This window comes from Anabas testudineus, chromosome 14, assembly GCF_900324465.2.
Source record: "Anabas testudineus chromosome 14, fAnaTes1.2, whole genome shotgun sequence".
In the NCBI taxonomy this organism is placed as follows: Eukaryota; Metazoa; Chordata; class Actinopteri; order Anabantiformes; family Anabantidae; genus Anabas; species Anabas testudineus.
The window spans coordinates 9,543,850-9,568,174 of NC_046623.1; the positions used below are offsets into that span (position 1 = coordinate 9,543,850).

Sequence of the window (24,325 nt, forward strand, 5' to 3'; positions counted from 1 at the left end):
AAGTTTAAAATAAAATATCAAACCAGGTAAATTCCCCTTAAGACCACTGGTGTTAATAACATAACATTCAGGTTCTTAATTATAACTAAAAACATTTTCCATGACTTGGTCTGAAAGATGTGGACATCGTCTGTCAAAAGATATTTAGTTATTGTTTTTTGAGAAATGTGGCATGCAGTGTTTTGGGAGCTTGACTAAAAGACTAAAAATAAGGATATTTTAGCATCCTCGCATCACTGATTTAGGTCATTTTTTTCTTTTACACCTGCCTCTTGCAAGTGCCCCATATTTACTGAAGTGGCTTGACCATTCCTTTAATATTTAACATCTACATGCTGTAATCTTATGAACATCAGTATCACACACCAACAAATTCACATTCACAATATTTTTTAACTTCAGTCCATAGCAGTTAGTTTTGTTGTCCACTATTTTTTACACAATTAAAAGAACTCTTTACACTAGAATTTGTGTCAAATGCGCATTTGCCCAGCAGTTGTGGCATCATTTAATTTGTTATGTGCTCAAGATTGCTTCACCTCGTTACTTTATCGACATTCTTATAAAATAAAATATACTCCCCTGTAACTCTCTCTTGAACAAAAGTGATAAACTGCTGTATGCAGAAACAGCAGTAAACATTTTATGTTGCATGACCACCCCCTGCTGAGACCACGAGGAACTGTAGGATGGAGAGAGAAAGGTTGAGTCAGAGTTGCCCCTCACACGTTCAAGTCACACAATGTAATATTTTGTTGGACCACTGTTGGCTTTGATTACGGAACACATTAACTGTGGCATCGTTTCGATAAGCTTCTGAAATGGTGTCAGCACAGGTCTAGAGTAGGTGATGTCTGATCTGTGCTGACAGTGGGTATCAAGGAGGGTGGCTACAGGATACGATAAGCCACTACTGAACTTTGCTGAAATGTCACAAGCCTAATTTACCCAAACAGCTATGAAAAGATGACAAACTCTATGTTGTTATCTTTTCTGACCTACCTTTGTTTCTCTAACATCAGAGCCACGTTTTTTCATACTTTAAGTATTTCCCCTGAATTTACAATCATAACTTTACTTTACTTTATTTGGCAGGGCCATCACACATTAATAAACAGCACTGTAAATGTGCCAGAACTAACCAGAAGACTCATTATCATCTGCTGTCTCTTGATCTTAAAAAGTCACAGCGAAGGATTAAAGCATTAGATTACACATACAGCATTGTTAAAAATCATTCTAAAGCATAAATAAAAAGACACAAAAGAATCAACCTAAAAATGTTATCAAAAATGATTTTACAAAACACGCCTTACCATAGTATAATATATAATTAGTAGATTATTAAATAAAAAACATATAACACCACCCATGAAAACAAACATTGTGTAAATATATATTTTTTATAGGCCTATGAACATTATATTCTCATAATTACAAATCTAAATTTCTGCTTTGTTTTTCTTCTTATTGACAGATGTGGGCTTCTGTAGAGTCCGTGACGTCATCACGCACGCCCAATCAGCGCCCTTGAAATCTCTCTCTCTCTCTTGGTCGCCCTCTGCGCGTGCGTGCGTGCGTCCTACATCCATGTCAACTAGTTGTTAGCTAGCGCTAGCTGCCCTGTTAGCTAGCTTGTTGAAACAAATTTAACAGACACAGTTTATACCAAGACATTGACATCGTTCGTTATGACAGAGGACACCTGCTCCCCCTGCACGTTTGTGAACCTCTGATGCCAAAGAAGATGCGGGACTTTCAGAAGACAATGATACTGAAAGCCAACGCCAACAAAAAGTGAAGCTACAGTTTTTGGCACAGGCGATTTCCTCGCTCGCTAGCATCCTGAGAAGGAAAGCTCTGAGATTTTGCAGGGACTGGATGCGGAAGGAGGATATGAGGCAAGCTGGACAGCTAATGCTAATTGTAAGCTATGCTGGCATACATATCTGGAAAACATTTAACTGTGAGCACAATTATCAATTTAGTTTAAGCTAACATTAGCCAGTGGCAAACAACTAGCGTTAACATTCGCCTAGCTGTTAGCGACCAGTGGATAAGCTAACTTGCTGTTATAGGCTGGCGTTAAATTTCACCAGCTAACGACAGGGACATTACTTAGACTTAGGTTGAAATGCTGATATATGCGGCCTAGCATTAGCCGGTAACGAGAGACTATCAATCTAACGATCAGTTCATAGTGAAGTGCTGCTGCTGTCGAATATGTTGTCACATTTACCGAGAAGCTTGAAGTTGTCGGTGGCTGAACAGGTCGAATTCTCCCAATAATAAATGCCCAGAGATATTCGTAAGCTAGGCTAAGTTGTCTGTTAGCTTGCTAATGTCAATCAAAAAACTTAATCTACCCGGTGCAGCAATGGCCTGGAGATGAAAATTGAATGTTTTAAGCTCTGTCATCCTGTTTGAAATCTTGACAGTATATCAACTGTGTTACGTAGCTTTCCTGTTGTTTTTGGTTTGGCTGACTCATTTTAATTGTTGTAGTACACGGAACCTTTGTCATTTTCACTTTTGTCATTCTCACCCACATCTCTAATGTCACACTAGTAGCTGAGATTTGCATGTGGAAAGGTTTCTACTTTTACAATTTAGTAAGATGTATTTTAGAATTATAAGTGTAGCTTCATTATTGGATTTTTGCCTAGAAGTAATTTTAATCTCTGAATGCTAATGTTTAAAATGTAGTTTCACAGTTTTGGTCTTTCTTACAGATGAATATTTTTGCACACATTCAGTGGGTTACCAATGTGCCAAAAAGTCACTCTCCTGATTACCCAACAAGGATTAGGCTAGAGTGTGGCAACGTCGGTTCAGGGAGTGAGCACATACTGGCACAAGGATATGCAAGGATTCTTGACCACAGCTGAAGTATACATATCCAAGACACTGAACTATTGTCCTTCATGAAACAGTCTTGGCTAACCTGCCATCCCCAATGGAAGTGCCATCATAGACACAGTATAGTGTGGCTTGAGCTGCCTCACTTTTTTTGAGCTGCAGCCTTGGAGGAACACTTTCTGCATTTGCTTGAACCTGAAGGTGGAGATGGGTTCCCAAGCTCTTCAGATATTGCGGCAGGGTGTGTGGGCTTCACTCACAGGTGGCTGGTATGTGGACCCCCACCAGAGCACATTCTCCAACTGCTTCCACCTCTACCTTTGGATATTTCTCCTGGCCTTCCCCTTTCTTCTGTACATGGTAAGAAGAGTTCGCAGCTTGTTGACTGCTAGTTAATTCATATAAATGGAGGTAACTGTAAATACAGGCATAAATCCTTAGGCAAACTGTTATGTTGTGGAATTGCTTTAAAGGAATATATAGTATATGACAGCTGCCATGAAATTGACACAATATGTGGCTGACACATTGCGTGAAGGAGAAACCACAACTTTACCATATTTACATTTACATTTAGTCATTTGACGCTTTTATCCGAAGCGACGTACAAGTAAGATACATGGTACAAGGCAAAGGCTCGATACGCGTAATAAGGTCTTGCCTAAGGACCCCTACTGGAAGTAGGCCACAGCCAGGATTCGAACTCCTCCCACATGGAGGGTGGCGATCATACCGCTACTCTACTACCAGCTGCCATATATTTAGTTTTCTCACAATGCAAACTAAACGAGACAATTAGATGTTTTTAACTTCTTGTTAACAATCAGCCACCAGCTTAAATTACGAGATCTAAGTGTTAACAGTACCTGGTAGTCAAACAGGGCAAGATAACACAAATGGTTAGACAAGCAGACCAGTTTAAAACAAACCCAAGTTTAACTCTTGACTTTATAAGTTTAAGAAATTTAAGTCAATGCATCAAAATGTATATTTTAGTCATCCACTTTAATTATACAACTGTGTGTGTAGACATCCTTAGTGTAGTTTAGTGCCATACCAAATAAAAAGAAGCAATTTGTTTAAAATCTGCTGGCATATGTAGTTTCCCTATACACTCCATTGTGTTCAAGTGTTGGAATAAGATTCTTATTTGAATCTCTGTATGTGGTCACTATAGTATATTGTCTATAAACCTAATTGCCAAAGTGAGCAGTGGGATTTTAGCCTGTTTGATGTCTTATTGAAATTTCCAATTTCCTGACGATTCCTGGAAAGCATTCCTTGAATTAGACTTTGTCTCATTTTTATCTTTGGCCTTAAATGCTGTTATTGTTTTTTCACTCCCTCTCAGGCTCTTCCTCCTAGCTTGGTGGTTGCAGGTGTGTACTCTGCTGTGGTGGCAGTCTTTTTCACAGCCATTAAGGTGGTGAACTATCGGCTCCATGCAATGTTTGACCTCGGGGAGATTGTAGAGAAGAAGCAGGCCTCACTCACAGCTGAAGCCCAGAGGACAGAAGAAGGAGATGAAGGTTCAGGTGTCCATGATGGGAATCAGCAAAGGTAAGGACATATTTTCTGACAGATTCTGTAGAAAACCTAGGATATTAATGCTGTGCAAAGCTGAGTACTTCTTGACTTTTGTGAATGTGTAACTTTTTCTCAGGGATAGTCATGTTGGTGTAGAGATGACAGTGTTTCGGAAGGTCAACTCAACACCCCCCGTGCGTTGTAGCTCCCAGCACTCTCTGTTTGGATTGAATCAGGTGTCGGTGAGGATTGCCACATTTTTTTAGTAGCATTCTCTCTCTGTTTCCTCTCTTTACTGTTTTCCCAGTGTTTAAAATGTAACCTGCTACTTCAAGTATGACTTGGACTTATGTATGACTTCCCTTCTTTTCATTGGGTCCCAGAGTTGTCTTGGCTTTGTTAACCTATGTTGATCTATGTTGATATGGGATAAAAAATGTAATGCGCTACCTGTGTTTTTAATTGTTTAACTCTTTTTTAGGAGTTCTTGCCCCAGCTGGAGGATACAGGGGGTACTAAGGGTAAGCATCAGAATTCTGTGTTACCATACTACATATCAGAATACACAGGATTTTAATTTAAGTGGTGTATAATGTCTAATTTGTAATTGGTACTGTGACCTTACGGTTAAATTCATGCTCCAGATAACTGTGAGTTTAGCCCGTACTAAATATGAACTTTGGGTTTTTGAGTGATTTCTTTCCTTTTACCTCAGATATCAAAGAGTTAATGCGGGAACAAGGAAGCAATAATGTGATTGTTACATCAGCTCACCGTGAAATCCTACGCCAAAGTTCCCAGGACACCATTCGTAAGTCTGCTTCTGATCAGTGGCCAGAAACGAGCATCATACAATCTGGAAAACAATATAGTTTGCATTTCTGAGAACATATGTTGTTCATAAGCCCAGGCTATACACAAAGCAATATTGCCATTGATTAATATAATGTAGCCATCAACATTTCCAATAAAACAATAATGGTGTTAAGAACAGGTCTGAATCAGGCCCTCCGAACTTAATTGTATAGTTATCCAAAGTGGCTTTCAACCTAGTTCTGATCTCTTTCTTGATCTCTTACTGTACAGGGCCTCCCAGTCTTGTCCAGACCTGTGTTTCTGCTGCTCTGGGAGGTGACTTTCCAGCTCTCATGGGAGTATCTGAAGTGGCAACTGGATTTGGAGAAACTGGAGACTGCTTGTCTATCCCTCCTTCACCCTCCAGTCAAGAAGATGGAGGTGAGAAAGAACAGTTGCAGGAAGTGGAGGAGTTACCAAAACAACAGAGCCGCAAGGACAAGGGGTTGGGGGATTATTCTCCTCTTGGCCCCTCTGCTGAATCTGAGAGCCTAGGGGATACTCCCCTTAGCCCACTTATAAAGAGCAGCTTAAGTGAAGAGCTGAGTGAAAATCTCCTCGGGTTGGGCCTCGACCCTGTGGCATTTGCACCTGGAACTGAGCACCCAGGCAGCCGCAGTGGGGTGGCACTGGCTGCAGGATCCACAGACAGCTGTTTCAGTGCAGGTGGAGCCACCACAGACCGTGAAACACTCAGCACTGTTAGTAGTTACCGCAGTGAAAAAACTGATTCTACTCAGCTAGAAAGTCCTTCATTCAGCCAATCACGGCCTGCAGACGGCCAGACGTCTGCCTCAGCACCAGCGATAGGCTCTAACATCCCAGAGCCTATGGAGGATCCAGCAGGACAGGGTGGCAGTGATACAGACAACCTGTCAAACAGTGTGTTACTACGCTCCCCATCCAAAGAGTTCTCGCTCAGTCAGGGGCTTGATAGGACACTTGTTGAAGGAGAGGATTTGGCCCCTGTTCCGTCTGATATTGCACAGCCCCCTCCTCTCCAGAACTCTTCCCCTTCAAGTAGCGGCAACTCGGAGGTTTGTGATTTAGACAGAAATGTTGCCGTTCCTCCTCTACCCCCACCTCGGCAGGCCAATTCAGTGCCCTCAGGGCTGGCCCTGGGTCTAGTGTGTTCTGAGCCTGCTTTGCCCATATCCTCTACTCCCTTCTTACTGTCTGATCAGCCTGCTCTGCAAGCCCAGCAGGTTGTGCGCCCTAAAGACTTGAAGCTGCTGCGGGCCAGCGGCAGTAGTGTAGGGCACAGGCCAGGGCGAAGGAAAGCTCAGAGAAGACGAGCTGGGGCAGGAAGCAGTAGTTTTGACTGTGGCTCTTACAGGCGTCACCACAATCATAGACAACACAGAGATTACATCCCAGTACGCAGATTGGGTGCCAAGGCTTACAGTGAAAGTCTGTTTGAGGACTCCAGCGACGAGGATGATGGCAGTGACATGAGCGCTGGTTCTAGTCTGGGCTCTCAGCGCCGTTACAGCTCAGACGATGATGACAACGACGATGATGACTCAAGTTCCTCTACCTCTTGTTACTCTCCAGACCTTGCAAACACTGGTGTTACATCCCCACTGCCCCCTGCTGCTCAACTGCCTACCCTAAGGGAAGGGGATTTACCTGAAACTGCTGGCCCCTCTCATTCGCGCGCTGCTCACCGCTCTTCTAGCACAGCTAGTGCTAAGACTCATGCAAGAGTGCTAAGTATGGATGGGGCAGGTGGAGGCCAGAGCAGTACAGCAGCTCTGCCCTCAACTCTACTTACAATGCCCTCTACCTCCACCCCTGCACCTCGCACTCTCACCATCTCTAAGTCTGACCTGGAAGCCCGCACTATCCATACAGATGGCTTCACTGGATCTCGTCATCATCATCGCCTGGACTCCCTTGGAGGTTCTTGGACAGGCAACCAGATGGGCTGGAGGGCAGGAGAACTGGTCGAAGAGGGTGCTGTCGGAGGAGGTGAGTTGATGTAATAATCACTTGTCCATAGTCTGTGTTGCAGAGATATCTTGCTCAAGCTTTTGTTGAATGTGATGGCAAAATCCTCTAATTCTGCAGTGTTTTCTAAACATTTTGGAACATCTAAAGTAAATAGCCAGTCTGAGGGCCTCAGAGATAAAGCAAAGTATTAAGATACTATCAATACTAATTTATTATTACTACAAAGTTAATCTCTTATTCTAGAAGTCTCTTACTGTAAATGTAAATGCGCCTTCATTTATGTAAATAGGATTGTCAAAACATTAGTAACTCCTGTTATACAGTATAAAGCACTCCACCCACTATCATGCCAAAATATTACTTATGGTTTCATGAGTGTAATTTATAGTCACTGTTGTTTCAAATGTAATCTGTGTGAAAGTAAACATCAGATTTACTGACCTCAACCTTCTTTTTTGCTCAGCATTGTATTATACAAAACATGAAAATGAGGAAAGAGAGCTGCCTCGCTACTTTAACAATTGGTCATGTTTTGCAATGTGTTGGCACATTTCCTGGAACTTGCTTCTGGTGACAGTAGTCTCACTCTCAGGTCTGACTGTAAATGGTATTACATATTAATATGTGCTTCAAGAGTTGTACCATCACACAAAGGAGTAATAACTCTAAAGTTTACAAATGGTATAAATAAATGACAAATTAAGAGGAGCCAAGAACAACAACTGGGTTCTAAAATCTTGTGTAACACTGTTTCACTGTAGTGAACCTCAGTTTAGAAAGCCTATACCAGAATCCAGCCAATTCTGGCCGGGAAATGTACTTTTATACAGATCCCAGGATAGGAAACTGTTAAATGTTACTCAGTGTTTCTGGAACTAAATCCAAACTCTGACGAAGACAGGCAGCTGGTGTAAAAGGTTGTAGGTAGGTTGTTTCCTTCAATACATGAATTCAGGAGGAGATTAATGTTCATAGGATGAACATGGGGAAATGAATGCATCACAAATACAGTGGCAAGAAAAAAAAAGTATGTGAACCTTTTGTAATGTCAAGGTTTCTGCATTAATTTGTCATAAAATGTGATCTGATCTTTATTCTGATTTGTCATGCCTTTGAGAAAAAAAGCATAAGTTTGAAAAATTTGTTTGAAGGTGTGGACTAGAGCTACGTCAACTGACAAAAAAACCTAACATTTTAAGTTTGCTCTGCACAAGAACAATATGCCCAAGTGTATCAAAAATTCAAAAGAGATGCTATGGAACGACTTGAAGAGAGACACACACAAAGAATAAGACAGAGCTAAAGCAGTTCTGCAGGAAGAAAAAAATAAAATTCCTCCTGAACAATGTGCAGGTCTGATCCACAGCTACAGGAAGTTTCTAATTGAGGTTATTGCTGAAAGATCAGAATTTCTTTTGTTATTACACTGTTCAAAGAAATTGAAGGAATACTTTTTAAGTTAAGTTTAAAAAATATATTGATGCAGTTTCAGCTGCTTTGGTGAATTAACAACAGGTGAACTAGAGGGGCAACAATGAGACGACCTCCACAACAGGAATAGTTTTACAGGTAGAGCCCTCTAACATTTGTTCTCTCCTCATCTTTTGATGTTTTTTCACTAGTTTTGCATTTGGCTAAACTATCAGCCATCAACAGGACTGGTATCTGGTGTGGGCAGGCCAATGGTGTGAATGTCTCTAACCAAACAATTAGAAACAGACTAAACACCATTCATGAGGGTGAACTGAGGACCAGACGTCCTCTTGTGGGCCCTGTGCTTACTGCCCGGCCCCGTGGAGCTCGACTGGCATTTGCCATAGAACGCTAGAATTGGCAGCTCTGGCACTGCTTTTGACAGACGAGAGCAGGTTCACCCTGAACATGTGACAGACATGAAAGGTCTGGAGAAGCCGTGGAGAACGTTATGCTGCCTGTTACAGACTTCTACAGGCTAGACAACAGCACCCTGAGTGCCATTAGGTATCAGACTCACTGACACCTGATGATTTGGACCCACTGTCAGACCCTACACTGGTGCAGTGGGTCTTGGGTTGCTCCTGGTGACAACAATGCCTGGCCTCATGTGGTGAGCGCATGCTGGCAGCTCCTGGAGGATGAAGGAATTGATACCATTGACTGACCCCCACACCCGCCCGACTTAAATCCAATAGTACACCTCTGGGACATTATGTTTTGGTTCATCCAATGCCCCCAGGTTGCACCTCAGACTGTCAGGGAGCTTAGTGATGCCTTGACCTGGGCATCAATGTCTCATCGTCATCTCATTAGAAGCATGTCCCGACATTGTCAGGCATACAAGCACTTGGGAGCCTTAAAAACTACTGAGTACCATTTTGAGTTACTGGAATGAAATTTCAGCAAAATGGACTAACCTGCTGCATCTTTTTTTCCACTTTGAATTCAGCCCTCTGTAGGTTGATCATTTTAATTTCATCAAACGATGAAAATTAAACACATCACCCAGTCCATATCAGTCTGTCATTAAAGTGGTCCTTTTTTGAGCAGTGTATTTTAGGCACATTATATTTGTTAATACTTTTGACTTGGATGAAGATCAGATCACGTTTTATGACAAATTAATGCACTTGTCACTGTATATAGTTCTTGTACTACAGTGTTAAAGTGCACTGAAATACAACATAAATCACAAACAAATGTGTCAGGTCCATTACCATACAAACTTTGAATTCAGCTGATTGCAACCAAACTACCTAATATATTTAAAAGTGCATATATTGAGGTTAGTCTATTATTGTGTAGATGCTTTTTCTAACAATAGAGGAAATGAATACACTTTAATGAAAAATAATATTATGCTTAAAAGGCAGCGTCGCCCACCCCCTCTGCTAATCAGATTCCTGGAGGAATTCCTGAATGTAATAATTAAAGTCTTTGTCTAATGTACCCTAACCTGTCATTATTTGATGTAGTCACTACTATTGCTTATTCTTTTCATCATCACCTCCCTCTTCTCTTCACCTCACCATTCTTATGGACTCAGCAGGGTTTGCCATGCCTCAATAATTATGAAAGAAACAGATTAATAGCTGCATCATACAAGTAATTCAGGCTAGTCACTTTATTTGTCATTGTGTTTTTCTTTTTGAATATTAAATGCAGATATTATAGTGGCAAAAAGAAAAATCCAGTAACAATAGTGACATACTTTATTGATCCCTCAGGGGGAAATGTGGACAGTTGCTAGACAGTGTATATCAGCGCTACTACACAGTTTCAACTCGACAAGTAGCCAGGAGGAACCAGGAATCGAACCTCTAGTTCCTGAGTTCATAAACCACTCTACCAACTGAACTCCTGCTGCTTCAGTGTTAGATAATGGGCTAATATTAGATATTGGAGGCTAATTTGGATGTACTGATATACTGACCCTGCAGTGTAACTAATGACCTTTCTCCAGCCATGGATTCTGAGAATGGGGGCAAACATGACTCAGTCAGCAGTGTTAAGAGGACCCAAGCCATCCGCAGGAGACACAATGCTGGGAGCAACCCTACACCACCCCCGTCCACAATGGGATCCCCTCCCAGGTTAGTCAACTAAGTGAACCTGTCATGGGAGGGTTACCGCTGATGCCCATGCCTTACCTCATCTGTTCCTTCATTTTCCCCTTTCTACCAGGTCTTCAGTAGTCAAATCTAACCAATGTCACAGTATGATGGATTGAAGGATTAATTTCTAATGAATAAATAATTAGAAGAAATAATTAAAAGTTCTACTGTGGTTTTAGGAAAATATTTTGTGAGATAACATTAATAATCTCTCTGTTAGAATAAAATGGTAAGACTGCCATTAATCTCCATCTGCATTAAAACTGCCCTTTACTGAACATGCCAGCGACAGAAGCACTGATGGAGTTATCTATATACTGCCAAAATTGAAAATTTAAAGCTAATGTCAGACAAAATTTCACACGTCTTTTGTTGTTTGGTTCCTGTAGCCTTCAAGACCTCCAGCGGACTCGGACCTCCTCTCATTCGCGGACTCGCACACTTCCCTCAGCCTTACAGTTCGCCTCCTCACTCCTACTGCCCCGCGGCGGCATCCATGAGGCCTCCACCTTTGACGACACGTCAGAGGGCGCAGTGCACTATTTCTATGATGAGAGTGGTGAGTCATTGCAGTCATCATGCACTGCTAGGTTATGGTGTGTATGCAGTAATGAATAAAATATATTTTATAGCGAACACTGACTTCTTTAATATCACTCATTTGTTTGCTGACACACTCATGCCGTTTCCCTTATTTATATCTTACGTAATACCGAATGTACCTTTAAATAGACATTTCTAGCATCTTGGTACTCTAAGAAACTGACAGGTCTTTATAGAGACAATGTAGTTGATGTGGTAGAAATATAAAAAAATCGAATACATATATATACATAATAAATAGTAGAAATCAAAACACACTTCAGTTAAATATTAATGCTGTACCAGAGCTACATATATAAAATGAAAAGTTTCTGTATGATTTTGTTTAGTCTTCACAATTTATTTTGTTCTGCTGAGATCATCTCCTCCTCTGTTTGTTGGCTGTTCTGTTAAAATACAACACACTTACCTACCCTACCTCAAGCCGGTTTCAATATTTCATTTGTTGTGTAACAGGAGTGAAGAGGTCCTACACATTTGGTCCTGCTGGGGGTGGTTATGAGGACCCAGTTCAGTAAGTTATGAAGTTTTAACTGTCAAGTTTCCTTCTGTCAAGACTATGAAAAGTACTTTTTTTGTAAGGAATGCATGATTTATAGCTACAGTTAATGCCATAACATTTTATGGTTACAGGGAAAGGGAGAGACAGTCTCAGTCTTCAAGTTTCACCTCCACCGAGGTCCAAGAAGGAGCACCAGTCCTGACAATGCTCCAGCCTAGACCTGTGGTTTTACAGGGCATGCAGGTGCGCAGAGTGCCTCTGGAAATGCCTGAGGTTAGCAGTCTTTGATGTGTGACGTGGCAAATGATTTAGGTAGAACGTCATGTAAAAAAGTCTAGGCTCTCTACCTCTGAGGACACAATGATAGAGTCCCCTTTTTGTTTCTTCTTCTAAATTCATCCCTTATCTCTCACCTCCTACTTAGTATGATCTAGATCACGAGTCGCTACAAGAGTCCCAGGAAAACACTCTGATGATTGAGGAGAAAGCCAAACCCAAACAATACTATCGCTTTTGGGTGCTGCCATGGAAGTGGCTGAGGGTTCGATATGACCGATTGGCTCTTCTGGCCTTATTAGACAGGTAAGCTGGACCGGTGGTGTGGAGGTGGAGTCAATTTCTCTGTCTACTGTGTAACTAAAGATTTGAATTATAAGATTATATAAAATTCAAAATATATGTCTAATCCTGTATCTACTTTCTCAGGTCTGAAGGTCCTGTCATAATAATAATAATAATAATAATAATAATATTATTATTATTATTATTATTATTATTATTATTATTATTATTATTATTATTATTATTATTAATTACCTCAGTTATGGGCTATATCTTATGCACGGAGAACTGAATTGAGAGCAAAAATTAACTAATCTGTGCACATGATTTACTAATTATATCCTTGTTAGAATGTCTGAAATAGTCATCAAATTATGTGATATTTATATAGAAGACAGTGAGATGGTGGAGTGAAGATTGTTGAGGCTTTCACTTATTAATTTCTCTGCTTTGTGGACAGGAACCGCCGTGTTGGGGAGAATGTTTTTGCTGTGGTGCTGGCCAGTCTAGTGGCCTTCCTGGGGTTCCTGCTCTTGCTCCAGGGCTTCTTCAGGGACATCTGGGTCTTCCAGTTCTGCCTGGTCATTGCCAGCTGTCAATACTCTTTGCTGAAGGTAACTTACCTCTGGATGTCATCAACAAATTATTATTTACACATTATTTTTAGCCAAATTGTTTCTCTTACAGAAGTCTGATATAGGCAACGAGTGAGCAGTGATGGGCTGAAAAGGACAATTCAGCCTCTGAACAACTTTTTTTCTGTTCTGTATGCAAATGTATGTGACACCTATTTAACTTAAATTCCTGCCTTTGTGTTTTAGAGTGTACAACCAGATGCAGCTTCTCCCATGCATGTAAGTACTGGGGTCATTTATAGTTTATATGCTAAAATGTACTGTAAGCACAAACTAAAAAGAGGAATATCAGGTTGTATGAATATTAATTATTTTTGCCTGTTATTTAACAGGGCCATAACTGGATCATTGTGTACAGTCGTCCAGTCTACTTCTGCTTGTGTTGTGTGATGATCTGGATATTTGACCTATCTGGGCGCTCGGGAAGCCTACAACCCTTCTCCCTCTATGGGGTCACCTTCTTCTCTGCACACTTCCTGCTCTCTGTTAGAGACATGCTCACTGGTTAGTTTTTATACATAGGTAAAAAAGATTATTAACAAAATGTAACCGTGTCTATATTTGTTGTTATGTATAGAGACATACAGTGTCTCGTCTCCTTGTTTCCTCAGCTTTTTAACATTGGTTTTCTTTTATGTTCAACAGTTTTTGCCTTGTGTTTTCCGGTCATTTTCCTGTTTGGGTTGCTACCTCAGGTCAATACTTTTGTGATGTGTCTGCTGGAGCAGATCGACATGCACATTTTTGGGGGAACTGGTAAGAACATATCTACGCAGACCTAACGCCTTGTCAGCAAATTAAGAGAGTATCTAGTGGATAGTATCTTAAAACTGGCCGTTTAGAAACAGTGATCGCTTGTGTTTAGGTTCTTCTTGATCTTTTCTCTGTGACTCTCTCCTCAGCCACTACTAGCCCCCTCTCATCTCTGTTCAGCCTCATACGCAGCGTGTTGGTGGCTGCTCTGCTGTATGGATTGTGCCTCGGTGCTATTAATGTGAGTGGATATGAATGTAGAGGTTTTGTGCTTTTGGATTTCTGGGGTTTCAAATAATCTGAACTAAAATTTTGTTTGTTTTTTTTTTTTGTTTTTTTGTTACATTAGGCACCGTGGGGGGATGCCCATGTGCCAGTACTGTTCTCTGTCTTTTGTGGCCTACTCCTGGCTTTATCGTACCACCTGAGTCGCCAAAGCAGCGATCCCACCATCCTGTGGTTAGTATATTGCTTGAGATTTTCAAGAGCAGTGTTATTAAAAGTCTTGATTTTTACATCCGTGATAGTGACTTTGATTTTTCTCCAGCTCTCATGGTTTCTTCTTTTCTTCACCACTTACAACAGGTCATTGGTCCGGTCGAAATTATTGCCAGAGCTTGAGAACCGAACACCAGAGGAACCCCCTCTGGAGATCAAGGACCCTCTTCCTGAGAAGCTGCGGAACTCTGTGGTAAAGATCATTGCTCACTAATCTCGCACACTGACAGTTTTCACTTTTGATTAAATGTCATGGTGTAATTAATTTTAAAGTTAAATTCTTTTTCCCTTTCACTGTCTCGTTGTAGAAAGAGATTCTCCATTCAGACCTCGTAATGTGTCCCCTCATGGCTGTGATCACCTTCGCCATCAGTGCCAGCACAGTCTTCATCGCTCTTCAAGTTAGTTGGAGCAGAGTTTATTATCTTATTTTCTTACAGTACATTTTAGTGACAAATTCCACAGATTTTAAATGCTGAATTGCTTAATTTTTACCTTTCATCCACAGCCTGCTCTTAGCCTAGTCTTATACACCCTGGCTGGAGTTGTAGGCTTCATCACACACTATCTCCTGCCTCAGCTCCGCAAACAGCTGCCGTGGTTCTGCCTGGCTCACCCTGTGCTCCGCTCCAGGGAGTACAGTCAGTTTGAGGTCCGAGGTGAGTGTCTGATTGCTCTTTTATCTTCACTCACATAAACATAAAAATGCTTGTGAAAAAAGTAGCTGACAAGAACAAAAAACTATCCCCAATGAAAAATGAAAAACTATATGATCCCTAGTTAAATTGCAGCAACGGTAAAATGTGCTATTTTTAAACGGCTATATATTAGTATTACTAATGGATTAATTCAGTAAATTATTTCAGTAAATCAACAATAGCACTAAGTAACTGAATTTAAACTAAATGGCTATAATAGAACTTTATTTCTGTGTCCTTGAGTCAATTTCATTCCACTATTTGATAACAACTAGGCATGGAAATGTTTAAATGTTGTATGAACATCTTTAAAAGCTCTCTCAGTTGTAATATTATTTATTACATAGCATTAAATCAGTTTCATGGCTTTAAGAAAAGAAAACCAGTGCTTGAACTCTATATTTCCACAATAAGTGTGTAAGATTGTTTTTCTTTCTGTTTGCCCCAGATGCCGCTCAGCTGATGTGGTTTGAAAAGCTATATGCGTGGCTTCAGTGCGTGGAGAAATATTTCATCTACCCGGCTGTAGTGCTTAACTCCCTAACGACAGAAGCTCGAAGTGTGGGCCAGAACCATAAAGAACTGGACATCTAGTAAGCCTTTCCTTATTCTGTCTCCAAACTGTTTAATATCTCTATGTTACACTGTTCTCCACCACTTTTCCCTAGAGAGATGCTATTAGCTTTTTCTGTTAGGACCCTGGAACATAATCATCTGTTGTATTCTATTCTGCAGGTTGTGCCGAGAGGGCCAAAATACTTTAAATATACTCCCTCACTTGTTTTTCTCTTCTTCAACCAGTAAACTAGCCACTGTAGAATATTCACCTGTCTGCTCACTCCAGGGTTTGGAAAGCGAATGTCATTTATAACAACTGTGTGTCACTGACTTCCTCCTTCTTTCCCCCTCCAGCAGCCGAGCTCTCTTCATCTCAGTAGCAGGAATGAAGCTGCTGCGTTCATCCTTCTGTGCTCCATCACAGCAGTATGTCATGCTGTGCTTCACCACACTCTTCTTCCAATTTGACTATCCACGCTTCTCTGAGACCTTCTTAATCGACTATTACTTCATGTCTATTCTCTTCAGCAAGGTTAGACCACGCAGAATGACATTTTATGTGTAGTAGTAAAATATAGTTGGTTACATGCTTTTGTTTTCATGCTGTGATTCTGATTTGTCCTTTGACTTGACTCAGATGTGGGATCTGCTGTACAAGCTACGCTTTGTGTTGACTTACATCGCCCCATGGCAGATCACCTGGGGCTCAGCCTTCCACGCCTTCGCGCAACCCTTTGCTGTGCCCCGTATCCTTGAGTTTGAATTAGTGACTGTAGCGATACATAAGTTCACACCTTCAGCACAACCACCATCTCAAACAACAGCTATAAATCTCGCATATTATTATACGCTTATTATAATCTTTGCAGGATCATTGCATAAAGTTGCATTATAGTACAGCTGTTTCTGATATTTTGGTATTTTATGCAGTAGAATGAAACCAGTTGCTATTTTACTGATGTTTTATCCTTAACTTTTATTACTTCAGACTCTGCTGTGCTTTTCGTCCAGGCCATCTTTTCTGCCCTCTTTTCCACGCCTCTCAATCCTGTCCTAGGCAGTGCTGTTTTTGTCACGTCATACACCAGACCTGTAAAGTTCTGGGAGCGAGACTACAAGTATGTGTTTCATAAAATGATCTGTGCAAGTTTGTAACTTCAGCTCATTAAGCCACAATAGGAAGTGCTTCCATTTGTTTCTGATGCTAATTTGTTATATTTACAGCACTAAGCGGGTCGATCACTCAAACACCAGACTTGCTACTCAGTTAGACCGCAACCCAGGTAATGCCACATTTATATCTCACTGTCTTATGATTTCTATTTGACTCATTGATTTTTGTGGTATGGATGGATGGATGGATGGATGGATGGATGGATGGATGGATGGTTAATGGGTTTTTTTTCTTCCTTTTAAGGTGCTGATGACAACAATCTAAATTCAATTTTCTATGAGCACCTGACGCGATCTCTGCAGCACAGCCTGTGTGGAGACTTGCTTCTTGGCCGCTGGGGTAACTACAGCACGGGCGACTGTTTCATCCTTGCCTCGGACTACCTTAACGCCCTGGTGCACATCATCGAGATTGGCAACGGCCTGGTCACCTTCCAGCTGAGGGGTCTAGAGTTCAGAGGTGTGCGAAAGCGAAAGATTTGATCTGACTGTGTTTGGAGTTTGTAAAATGAGCTTGGTTTAGGTTGTTTAGGCTGCTGGTTTCAACATGTCTTTATCTGTCAAGTGTTTGCACAGAATATCATTTCATACAGAGACCATGGGGTTGTAGCATATGTGTGAGTGGCAGCTTACAAAATCAATCTGCTGTGCACCTTGAAAATTATTAAGGTCCTGCTAACAACCTTGTAATTTTGCAGCTCATTTGTAGCCAAAATAATTATTTAATTTAATGTTTTAATGTAATATTGCTTTTTTATTTAATTATTATATAATAATTATTATTTATATATATATATATATATATATATATATATATATTTGTTTTAACATTCAGGACTAAGAAAGATAAATCTTATGCATCACTTGTCAGTAGAGGCTTAGTGCTTAGTACTAAAGTGATCAAATCTGAGTTAGTGTTAATTATTCAGATTTTTCTTCACATCCAGGGATGGATATTCTTGTAGTCCTGTAAAATGACTCACACCTACTTCACATCTGTCCAGGTACCTACTGTCAACAGAGAGAGGTAGAGGCCATCACAGAGGGAGTGGAGGAGGATGAGGGCTGCTGCTGCTGTGAGCCTGGCCACCTCCCCCACATGTTGTCATTCAATGCTGCTTTTGGACAGCGCTGGCTGGCGTGGGAGGTGGCCGCCACCAAGTACGTACTCGAGGGCTACAGCATCAGCGACAACAATGCGGCGTCTATGTTGCAAGTGTTCGACCTTCGTAAGATCCTCATTACATACTATGTCAAGGTAGGATATTAATGAAGTTTTTTTTGTGCTGACTCACAACAGTATTATGAGATAAGTTTTCTATGTGTCTACTGAAATGATTTGAATCATGTTTGTTCCCCTGAACAGAGCATAATCTATTATGTGAGTCGGTCTTCAAAGTTAGAGGATTGGCTGACTAATGAGACGATTCAGGAGGCTCTCCGGCCTTGTCTTGGCTCTAACTATGTAGACAGTGACCCCACTTTCAACCTGAACATTGACGAGGACTACGACCACAGGGCCTCTGGCATTACTCCCTCCTCGTTCTGCATGGTTTACCTGGACTGGATACAGTATTGCAATAGCAGGCGTCAAACGGTTAGACTCTCCACAACAATACAACATTTACACTAGAATCCCACGAATATAGTTTAGTTATAGTATTTGGTCTTTTATACCTGTAGAAGATATTTCTATTATGATCCTTGACTGATTAACATTATTCTGCAAATTAGGAAATTAAAACTGAATAGAGAAAACAGAAAACACTGGAAACGTCATACAGATGTTGTGTTTCTAAAATGTTAAATTTGAGTGACAGGAATAAAAATCATTCTAGTGTAACATGAGTACTATTTGTACCACAGAGTTATTGGGAATCTTGACTTCTCTATTGTGTTGCAGCCGGTGACCTGTGAACGAGATTCTCCACTTGTCAACCTCTGTTTTGGGCTGTGTATCCTGGGAAGAAGAGCCCTGGGCACAGCCTCCCACAGCATGTCTGCAAGGTAGGAGCACCATGTCTCTCACGCTAACACTTCCAAATGTCATAGATACATAAATGCCAGTATGAAATGCTATTGATCTGTTGATCTGTTTGACAGCTTGGAGCCCTTTCTCTATGGCCTCCATGCATTATTCAAGGGAGACTTCCGCATCACATCTCCCAGAGATGAATGGGTGTTTGCAGATATGGACCTGCTTAACCGAGTTGTGGCACCAGGAGTGCGGATGTCCCTCAAATTGCATCAGGTAGCATTTCTCACAGAAGAAGAAAATAATCCTTTAGTCCAGAATAATGACCCGTGAACAAACCTGTAATCTGTTTCTCCTCCAGGACCACTTTACATCTCCTGATGAGTATGAGGATCCTATGGTTCTGTACGACGCCATCACTGCCAACGAGGAGAAGATGTTAATATCACATGAGGGCGACCCTGTGTGGCGCAGCGCCATTCTAGCAAACATGCCTTCACTGCTGGCACTGCGCCACATCATGGATGACGGCAGCGATGAGTACAAGATCATCATGCTTAACAAGAGGTTCCTCAGCTTCAGAGTCATTAAGGTCACACTGCTTCTTGTTTTGCTAACTTTGTCTTATAATAAATAACATATTTCTTATTATAGTCTCAGCTTTATGTAAAGGATGATTTCCCACCTAGAACCAGATTAATATCAATCCTGTCCATCTCTGCAGTCTCTGCCTGAACTGTCTTTGTGCTGCTCTCTATAGGTCAACAGAGAGTGTGTGCGTGGGCTGTGGGCAGGGCAACAGCAGGAGCTGGTTTTCCTGCGCAATCGTAACCCAGAGCGCGGCAGCATACAAAACGCCAAACAGGCCCTGAGGAATATGATTAACTCCTCGTGCGACCAGCCCATTGGCTACCCAATCTACGTGTCCCCTCTCACCACCTCATATGCTGGAGGCCACAGCCAGCTTCGGTCTGTGTGGGGTGGACCTGTCAGTCCACACAACATTTACACCTGGCTCATCAGCAGCTGGGACAGGTACATGGACTGAACTCTGGACACAAGCCTTTCAGAGAAGGTGATGTTAGTGGAAACGTTAATATCTGTTTCTCTGCAGGTTACAGAAGGGTTGTGGTGCTGGCTGTAACAGTGGAGGAAACATTGAGGACTCAGACTGCGGAGGCGGCTCCACTTCAATCTCTACCAACCCAGCCATTCACACTACCCAGAGTACACCAGCATCCAGCGTTCCCCAGCCACACATCACCACCGTCCAGCCCTCCATGGGTGAGACCTAAAATCCTGCAGTACTGTCTGTTAAGCCACTAAAGCTGCTTATCATTTAGAGTTTTTTTTAAAAGGTACAACTGAATCGCTAAAATGCTTTGCTGTGCATTTCAGGAACAGATAACCCTGTAGGTCCAACACAGAACTGGCCCCACCACCCCCAACCACTTCCATTAGCTATGCTCAGCCAACCAGACGGCAGGGTGGAGGCAGGACTACTAACATCTTTACAGCGCACATCCTCCATCCAGGGACTTCTAGGCCAGCAGCTGTCCAGCTCCCAGCTCTCTTTCAGCAGCTCTGTGGCTCAGCCTGCTCTTCCAGGCCCAGAGCGCTTCTGCCCAACGAGCCTCCTGGAGACCACGGTGCACCGAGCGGGCCAGCGGGCTGGCCTCGGCCAGGGCAGTGGATTACACTACGAGAGTCACTTTGGCAAGTGGAGTTTTTCAGGCAGGAAGGGCTTTAATGGACTAGCTGCAGTGGAGGGCGAAGGAGCAACAGTACAGACCATACGGACACAGGTGAGGATGCCGACATCACGTTTCTTCTATAGTCAAAGGACAAACTGCTCAGTTATTATAGAAAGAGCTGAGAAATCAACATACCCCAAGAGCGTTGGTGTAAGAAACAATTATTAATCAGCAACAGGACATTTTCTGTGGCCTCTGGAATCTTGTGGTGGACATTTTATGTGGTAGCTTACCTTTTATAGGCAAATTGATTAATCAGATAATCGGGAAATGTGGTCGAGCCTCTGTAATTACAATAATTACTAGATGCAGCCCTACCATGAAGTATTTTCTGCATTGTGATCAGACTTCAAAGGTCTTCACTGTACCTGTGTGAATCACACTTCAGCTAATTTACTTTTGATATTATCCTGTGCTGCCACGGTCGTACTGACTTTCTTGGATGAACTGATTATGTTTTACAGCCCACCCCTCCTGTACCCCTACAAGAGGCCAGTCCAACACAGGACCCTCTAGGAGCCACTCAGACCATGGATCCGCTCCTGCTGACTGCAGGGGACCGACTCACTCCCCGAGAGGAATCCACAGAGCTGCCTTTACTTGAGCACCTGCGCTGAGTCTGCACTGGGAGACCCAGAGTGACAGTCTCTGCAGTGAAAGCACACCGCAGTCAAGTCTGGACCGGGCCTGTCCCATCCAGACCAAAGTCATTCCAACCTTTGGGAGTCATTCAATCAGTTCTCATTTAACTGACTGCAACCGTGATATGTAAATCCTCTGATGGCCAACTGCATTACTGGAAAGATTTGGTTATTCTATACATCACAGATTTCCTTCTCAGCCAAAGGAGTTAAAGCTCTGATAGTATGTTGAGCTGGTGCACATCAGATGAGTTCAGTTCAGTTTTTCTTGTGGTAAGGCCTGATGATATCCTCATTCTTAACGCTTCTTTCCCCAGACAAAGGCACACAGTGTCTCTATGGACAACCTTCAGGTTGGAACAGTGGTGACGGGCCGGAAAGGCCCAGTGCATTTATAAGGAATATTTAGCTTGAGGATTTTTCTATATTGGAGAACAGAGGATTACGTCTGACTTTTTCTTCCCCCTTCAATCAAAACAAAGAGACGTGCGGGTGAAGGAACCAAGTGGAACCATAAGCCTTGTTTGTTTTTCCCCAGACTCACTGGATCTACAGCTGTCAAACAGTATTCATCAGTACATGCTGACCAATTTAATGAGCCTCCACCTCTCTCCACCCTCTGCACATGAAACATATTGAAAAGCTGAAGAAAAACACATCCCACCAAAACTCCATCTTCGGCGTCTGGCTAATGTCCTACAGAGTTGTGCCTGACCACATCAACACTCAACAGCTCTGTCCCGGAGCAGGTTTCAGGGAAAAAGAAACTCCCTTCCATCCCAGCCAATACGTGGTGCTATTACCACAAGTTTACAGTCTATTTAGGCCTGGACCCGAGTCCTGAATCTGACTAAGCAACATGGAGATCTGACTTCCGACAGAGCAGGACCCCATAGATCAGGATCAGACGCAGGGTGATTCCAGTCTGTGAGAATTGTGTTGATCACAAGCCTAAAAAACTCTTCTTTTCTTTTTGTTTTTCTGTTTGTTTGTTTTTGTTTTGATAAGTGGAATGTCATTTTTTTTCTTCTTTACTTGAAGAATCAAATTTCCTCAGTGTTTCAGGTGCACTGGGTTTGTTTTCTTCGGATGGCCGATCAATAACGCCCTCTCTCATCAGATCCAGTCAGCTCTGGACTCTTCTCAGTAGCAGGGACCCATGCTGCTTCGTGTGGGGAGCTCTGTTTTTGCAGTATGGCCCCTCCCGTTACTGTACTACTGCTTCTGCATCTCCTGCTACTACTAATATACCCACTACTACTGCTGTTTCTACAACAGTTACATCCAGCGTTTTAGTTGGAAATAAAGTTTGATAATTACTGAAAGCAAAGGTGGAATATTTATTTGATTAATATTGTCTTACAGATATCTTTAATGGGGTTTGTCTGTATGGTGTGCTGATATATCAAATTGGAAATCGACCGTTTGTCAACTGTACCCCCACCCCTCCCTTTAGCTTATCTGGTGTCATCCCGTTTGTATCATCTCACTGATGGCTGTCTTTTCCTTTTTTTAATATAACTGGAAGTTTTCCTGAGAAGTCACTTTAGGTTGGTTTCTTTCCCACTCTTGCACTCTTGTTTGTTCCACTGTGAAAAGCAAAAGAAAACACTGAGATCATGCAGCACAAAGAAGAAGCGCGAACCCCCGTTTGGCCCCCAAATGTCCCACCCCCAATCCTGAAATGAGATGGTGCCATAGGATTAATCGTTGTACGAGAAGACGGCCTTGTACGCTCATTGTCTCTCAGAAGCGGTGTTGACGCCGGCGTTCTCGGGGGGGAAAAGAATTCGACTTTTTCAGCGTGAAGAGTTTCGTCTGAGTGAAGAAGGGTCACAGTTTCAGAGCAGGTTGTGCACTGGGTCACACGGATATGAAAAGATTCCCCCGTAAAGTGTTTTATTCTCTCTCGGTTTAAGTATGTGTGGCACACTGCACGCTGTTAAATCCACATATTTGTTGAATCTTCCTCTTTGCAGCTCGTTTTTTTTTTTTTCCTACTTTACATTTGAACAAGGGATATAAAGTAAAGTTTTCTGGGTTTTTTTTTTATTTTTTTTGTCCTCCCCTTTTTTATTTTATTTTTTTAATCTGTTGCGATTTCTGCCCGTCTCGGCTGTGAAGGAGCCGCGTCAGCATCCCTCTCAAAACATGCAACTCCCTCGACTCAGGAAAAACAGAGACTTTCTGATCAAGTGCTGTTTTCTGTTTTTCTTTTCTCACTCATCTCGTGTCCAAAGCAACAGGGAGTTATCTTTCGTTTCCTTTTCTTGCTGAAAGTGAGGAAAGCACAAGTTAACAGACAGACCTGGGTGTCATTAAAAAGGGATTTGTTAATCTCTGAAATTATGTACAGCATGTTTCATATATAAATATATTTAAAATATAAATCTATTTTATTATTGGATTTTCGGGTTATTTTACAGTAAAGACACTATGTTGAGGTTTTGGGGAGATGTGCGTGGAGAAATGTTGCAGTTTGGGAAGAATTGGTTAATACTTCGTTTGCACAAAGTGTATCATACATCATCCCACTTTTTACTGTTTTGGTTATTTTTTGGGAGGGGGTTCTTTTTATTTAAGAACTTTAAGTCGATGTTCAATGTTCTGTACAGTTTTTATGTGATTTTTTTTTTTTTTTCCCCTCCTATTTAAATTAAAGGTTTTTGTGTCTTTGTTTGCAAATCAACAGCAGTGAGCGCTTTTTATTTTCACCTAATTTTAAAGAATCTTCACACGTTGCCTTAATTTGTGTTTTTGAAAACTTTTGAACGTCAGACTCCATTTACAATAAGTATCTAAAACACTTCATGAAGACTGTAATGCTCCATTTTACAGAGGTGTCCATTCAGCTGGATGATCCACTCAGTTAGTGGTGATGTTGAATTGTGTTACACTCTACAAATAAAACCCAGCACGGTTCAACAGCAACACAACCTACAGTACAACAGTCTGGTTCTAAATATTTTACAAATAAAGGGAGTCATTCTGACCAGAATCAAAATATTTTAGCTTTTTAAAATTATGAATTAATTAATTGTTATTTAGCTTTGCTTCCCCCACACTCACTGTCATGTTTGGCATCAGCGCACAGCTGCCTTCAGACACAAACTAACCACTGTAGTCACACAGTGAACATAATAGAGCACCAGGTGTTTCTCTCAGGAGGTGGTAGACAGCGGCTAAAAGA

The 24,325-nt window shown here is 41.7% G+C and overlaps 1 protein-coding gene across 3 annotated transcripts; it reads left to right on the forward strand.

Annotated features, from left to right (window-relative positions):
* Positions 1-1,577: 1,577 nt before the first annotated feature.
* On the forward strand, positions 1,578-23,820 carry LOC113151625 (pecanex-like protein 3). Of its 3 annotated transcripts, none has more exons than XM_026344535.2 (36): positions 1,578-1,966; positions 2,733-3,219; positions 4,211-4,419; positions 4,523-4,628; positions 4,868-4,907; positions 5,102-5,197; positions 5,473-7,212; positions 10,634-10,763; positions 11,174-11,343; positions 11,844-11,901; positions 12,021-12,162; positions 12,314-12,471; positions 12,911-13,064; positions 13,272-13,304; positions 13,418-13,589; positions 13,731-13,841; positions 13,988-14,079; positions 14,188-14,297; positions 14,424-14,529; positions 14,645-14,737; positions 14,845-14,995; positions 15,483-15,627; positions 15,947-16,124; positions 16,230-16,338; positions 16,581-16,710; positions 16,817-16,875; positions 17,010-17,225; positions 17,770-18,023; positions 18,132-18,362; positions 18,669-18,772; positions 18,869-19,016; positions 19,102-19,332; positions 19,501-19,775; positions 19,855-20,024; positions 20,139-20,545; positions 20,959-23,820. In XM_026344535.2, the coding sequence occupies exons 2-36, from the start codon at positions 3,067-3,069 to the stop codon at positions 21,109-21,111; spliced, it is 6,834 nt and encodes a 2,277-aa protein (XP_026200320.2). In that variant the 5' UTR covers positions 1,578-1,966; positions 2,733-3,066; the 3' UTR covers positions 21,112-23,820. The 3 variants fall into 3 exon arrangements, with proteins under 3 accessions (XP_026200320.2, XP_026200319.2, XP_026200321.2); XM_026344534.2 differs by having other exon boundaries at positions 1,578-1,926; XM_026344536.2 differs by having other exon boundaries at positions 1,578-1,926; positions 12,021-12,132.
* Positions 23,821-24,325: the final 505 nt, after the last annotated feature.

Excerpts from the sequence above, each read along its gene's own strand:
- LOC113151625 (XM_026344535.2), top strand. The coding sequence starts at position 3,067 with ATGGGTTCCCAAGCTCTTCAGATATTGCGGCAGGGTGTGTGGGCTTCA. Across the intron at positions 12,163-12,313 it reads TGCCTCTGGAAATGCCTGAG|TATGATCTAGATCACGAGTC; the intron begins GTTAGCAGTCTT and ends CCTCCTACTTAG. Across the intron at positions 16,125-16,229 it reads TGTCTATTCTCTTCAGCAAG|ATGTGGGATCTGCTGTACAA; the intron begins GTTAGACCACGC and ends GACTTGACTCAG.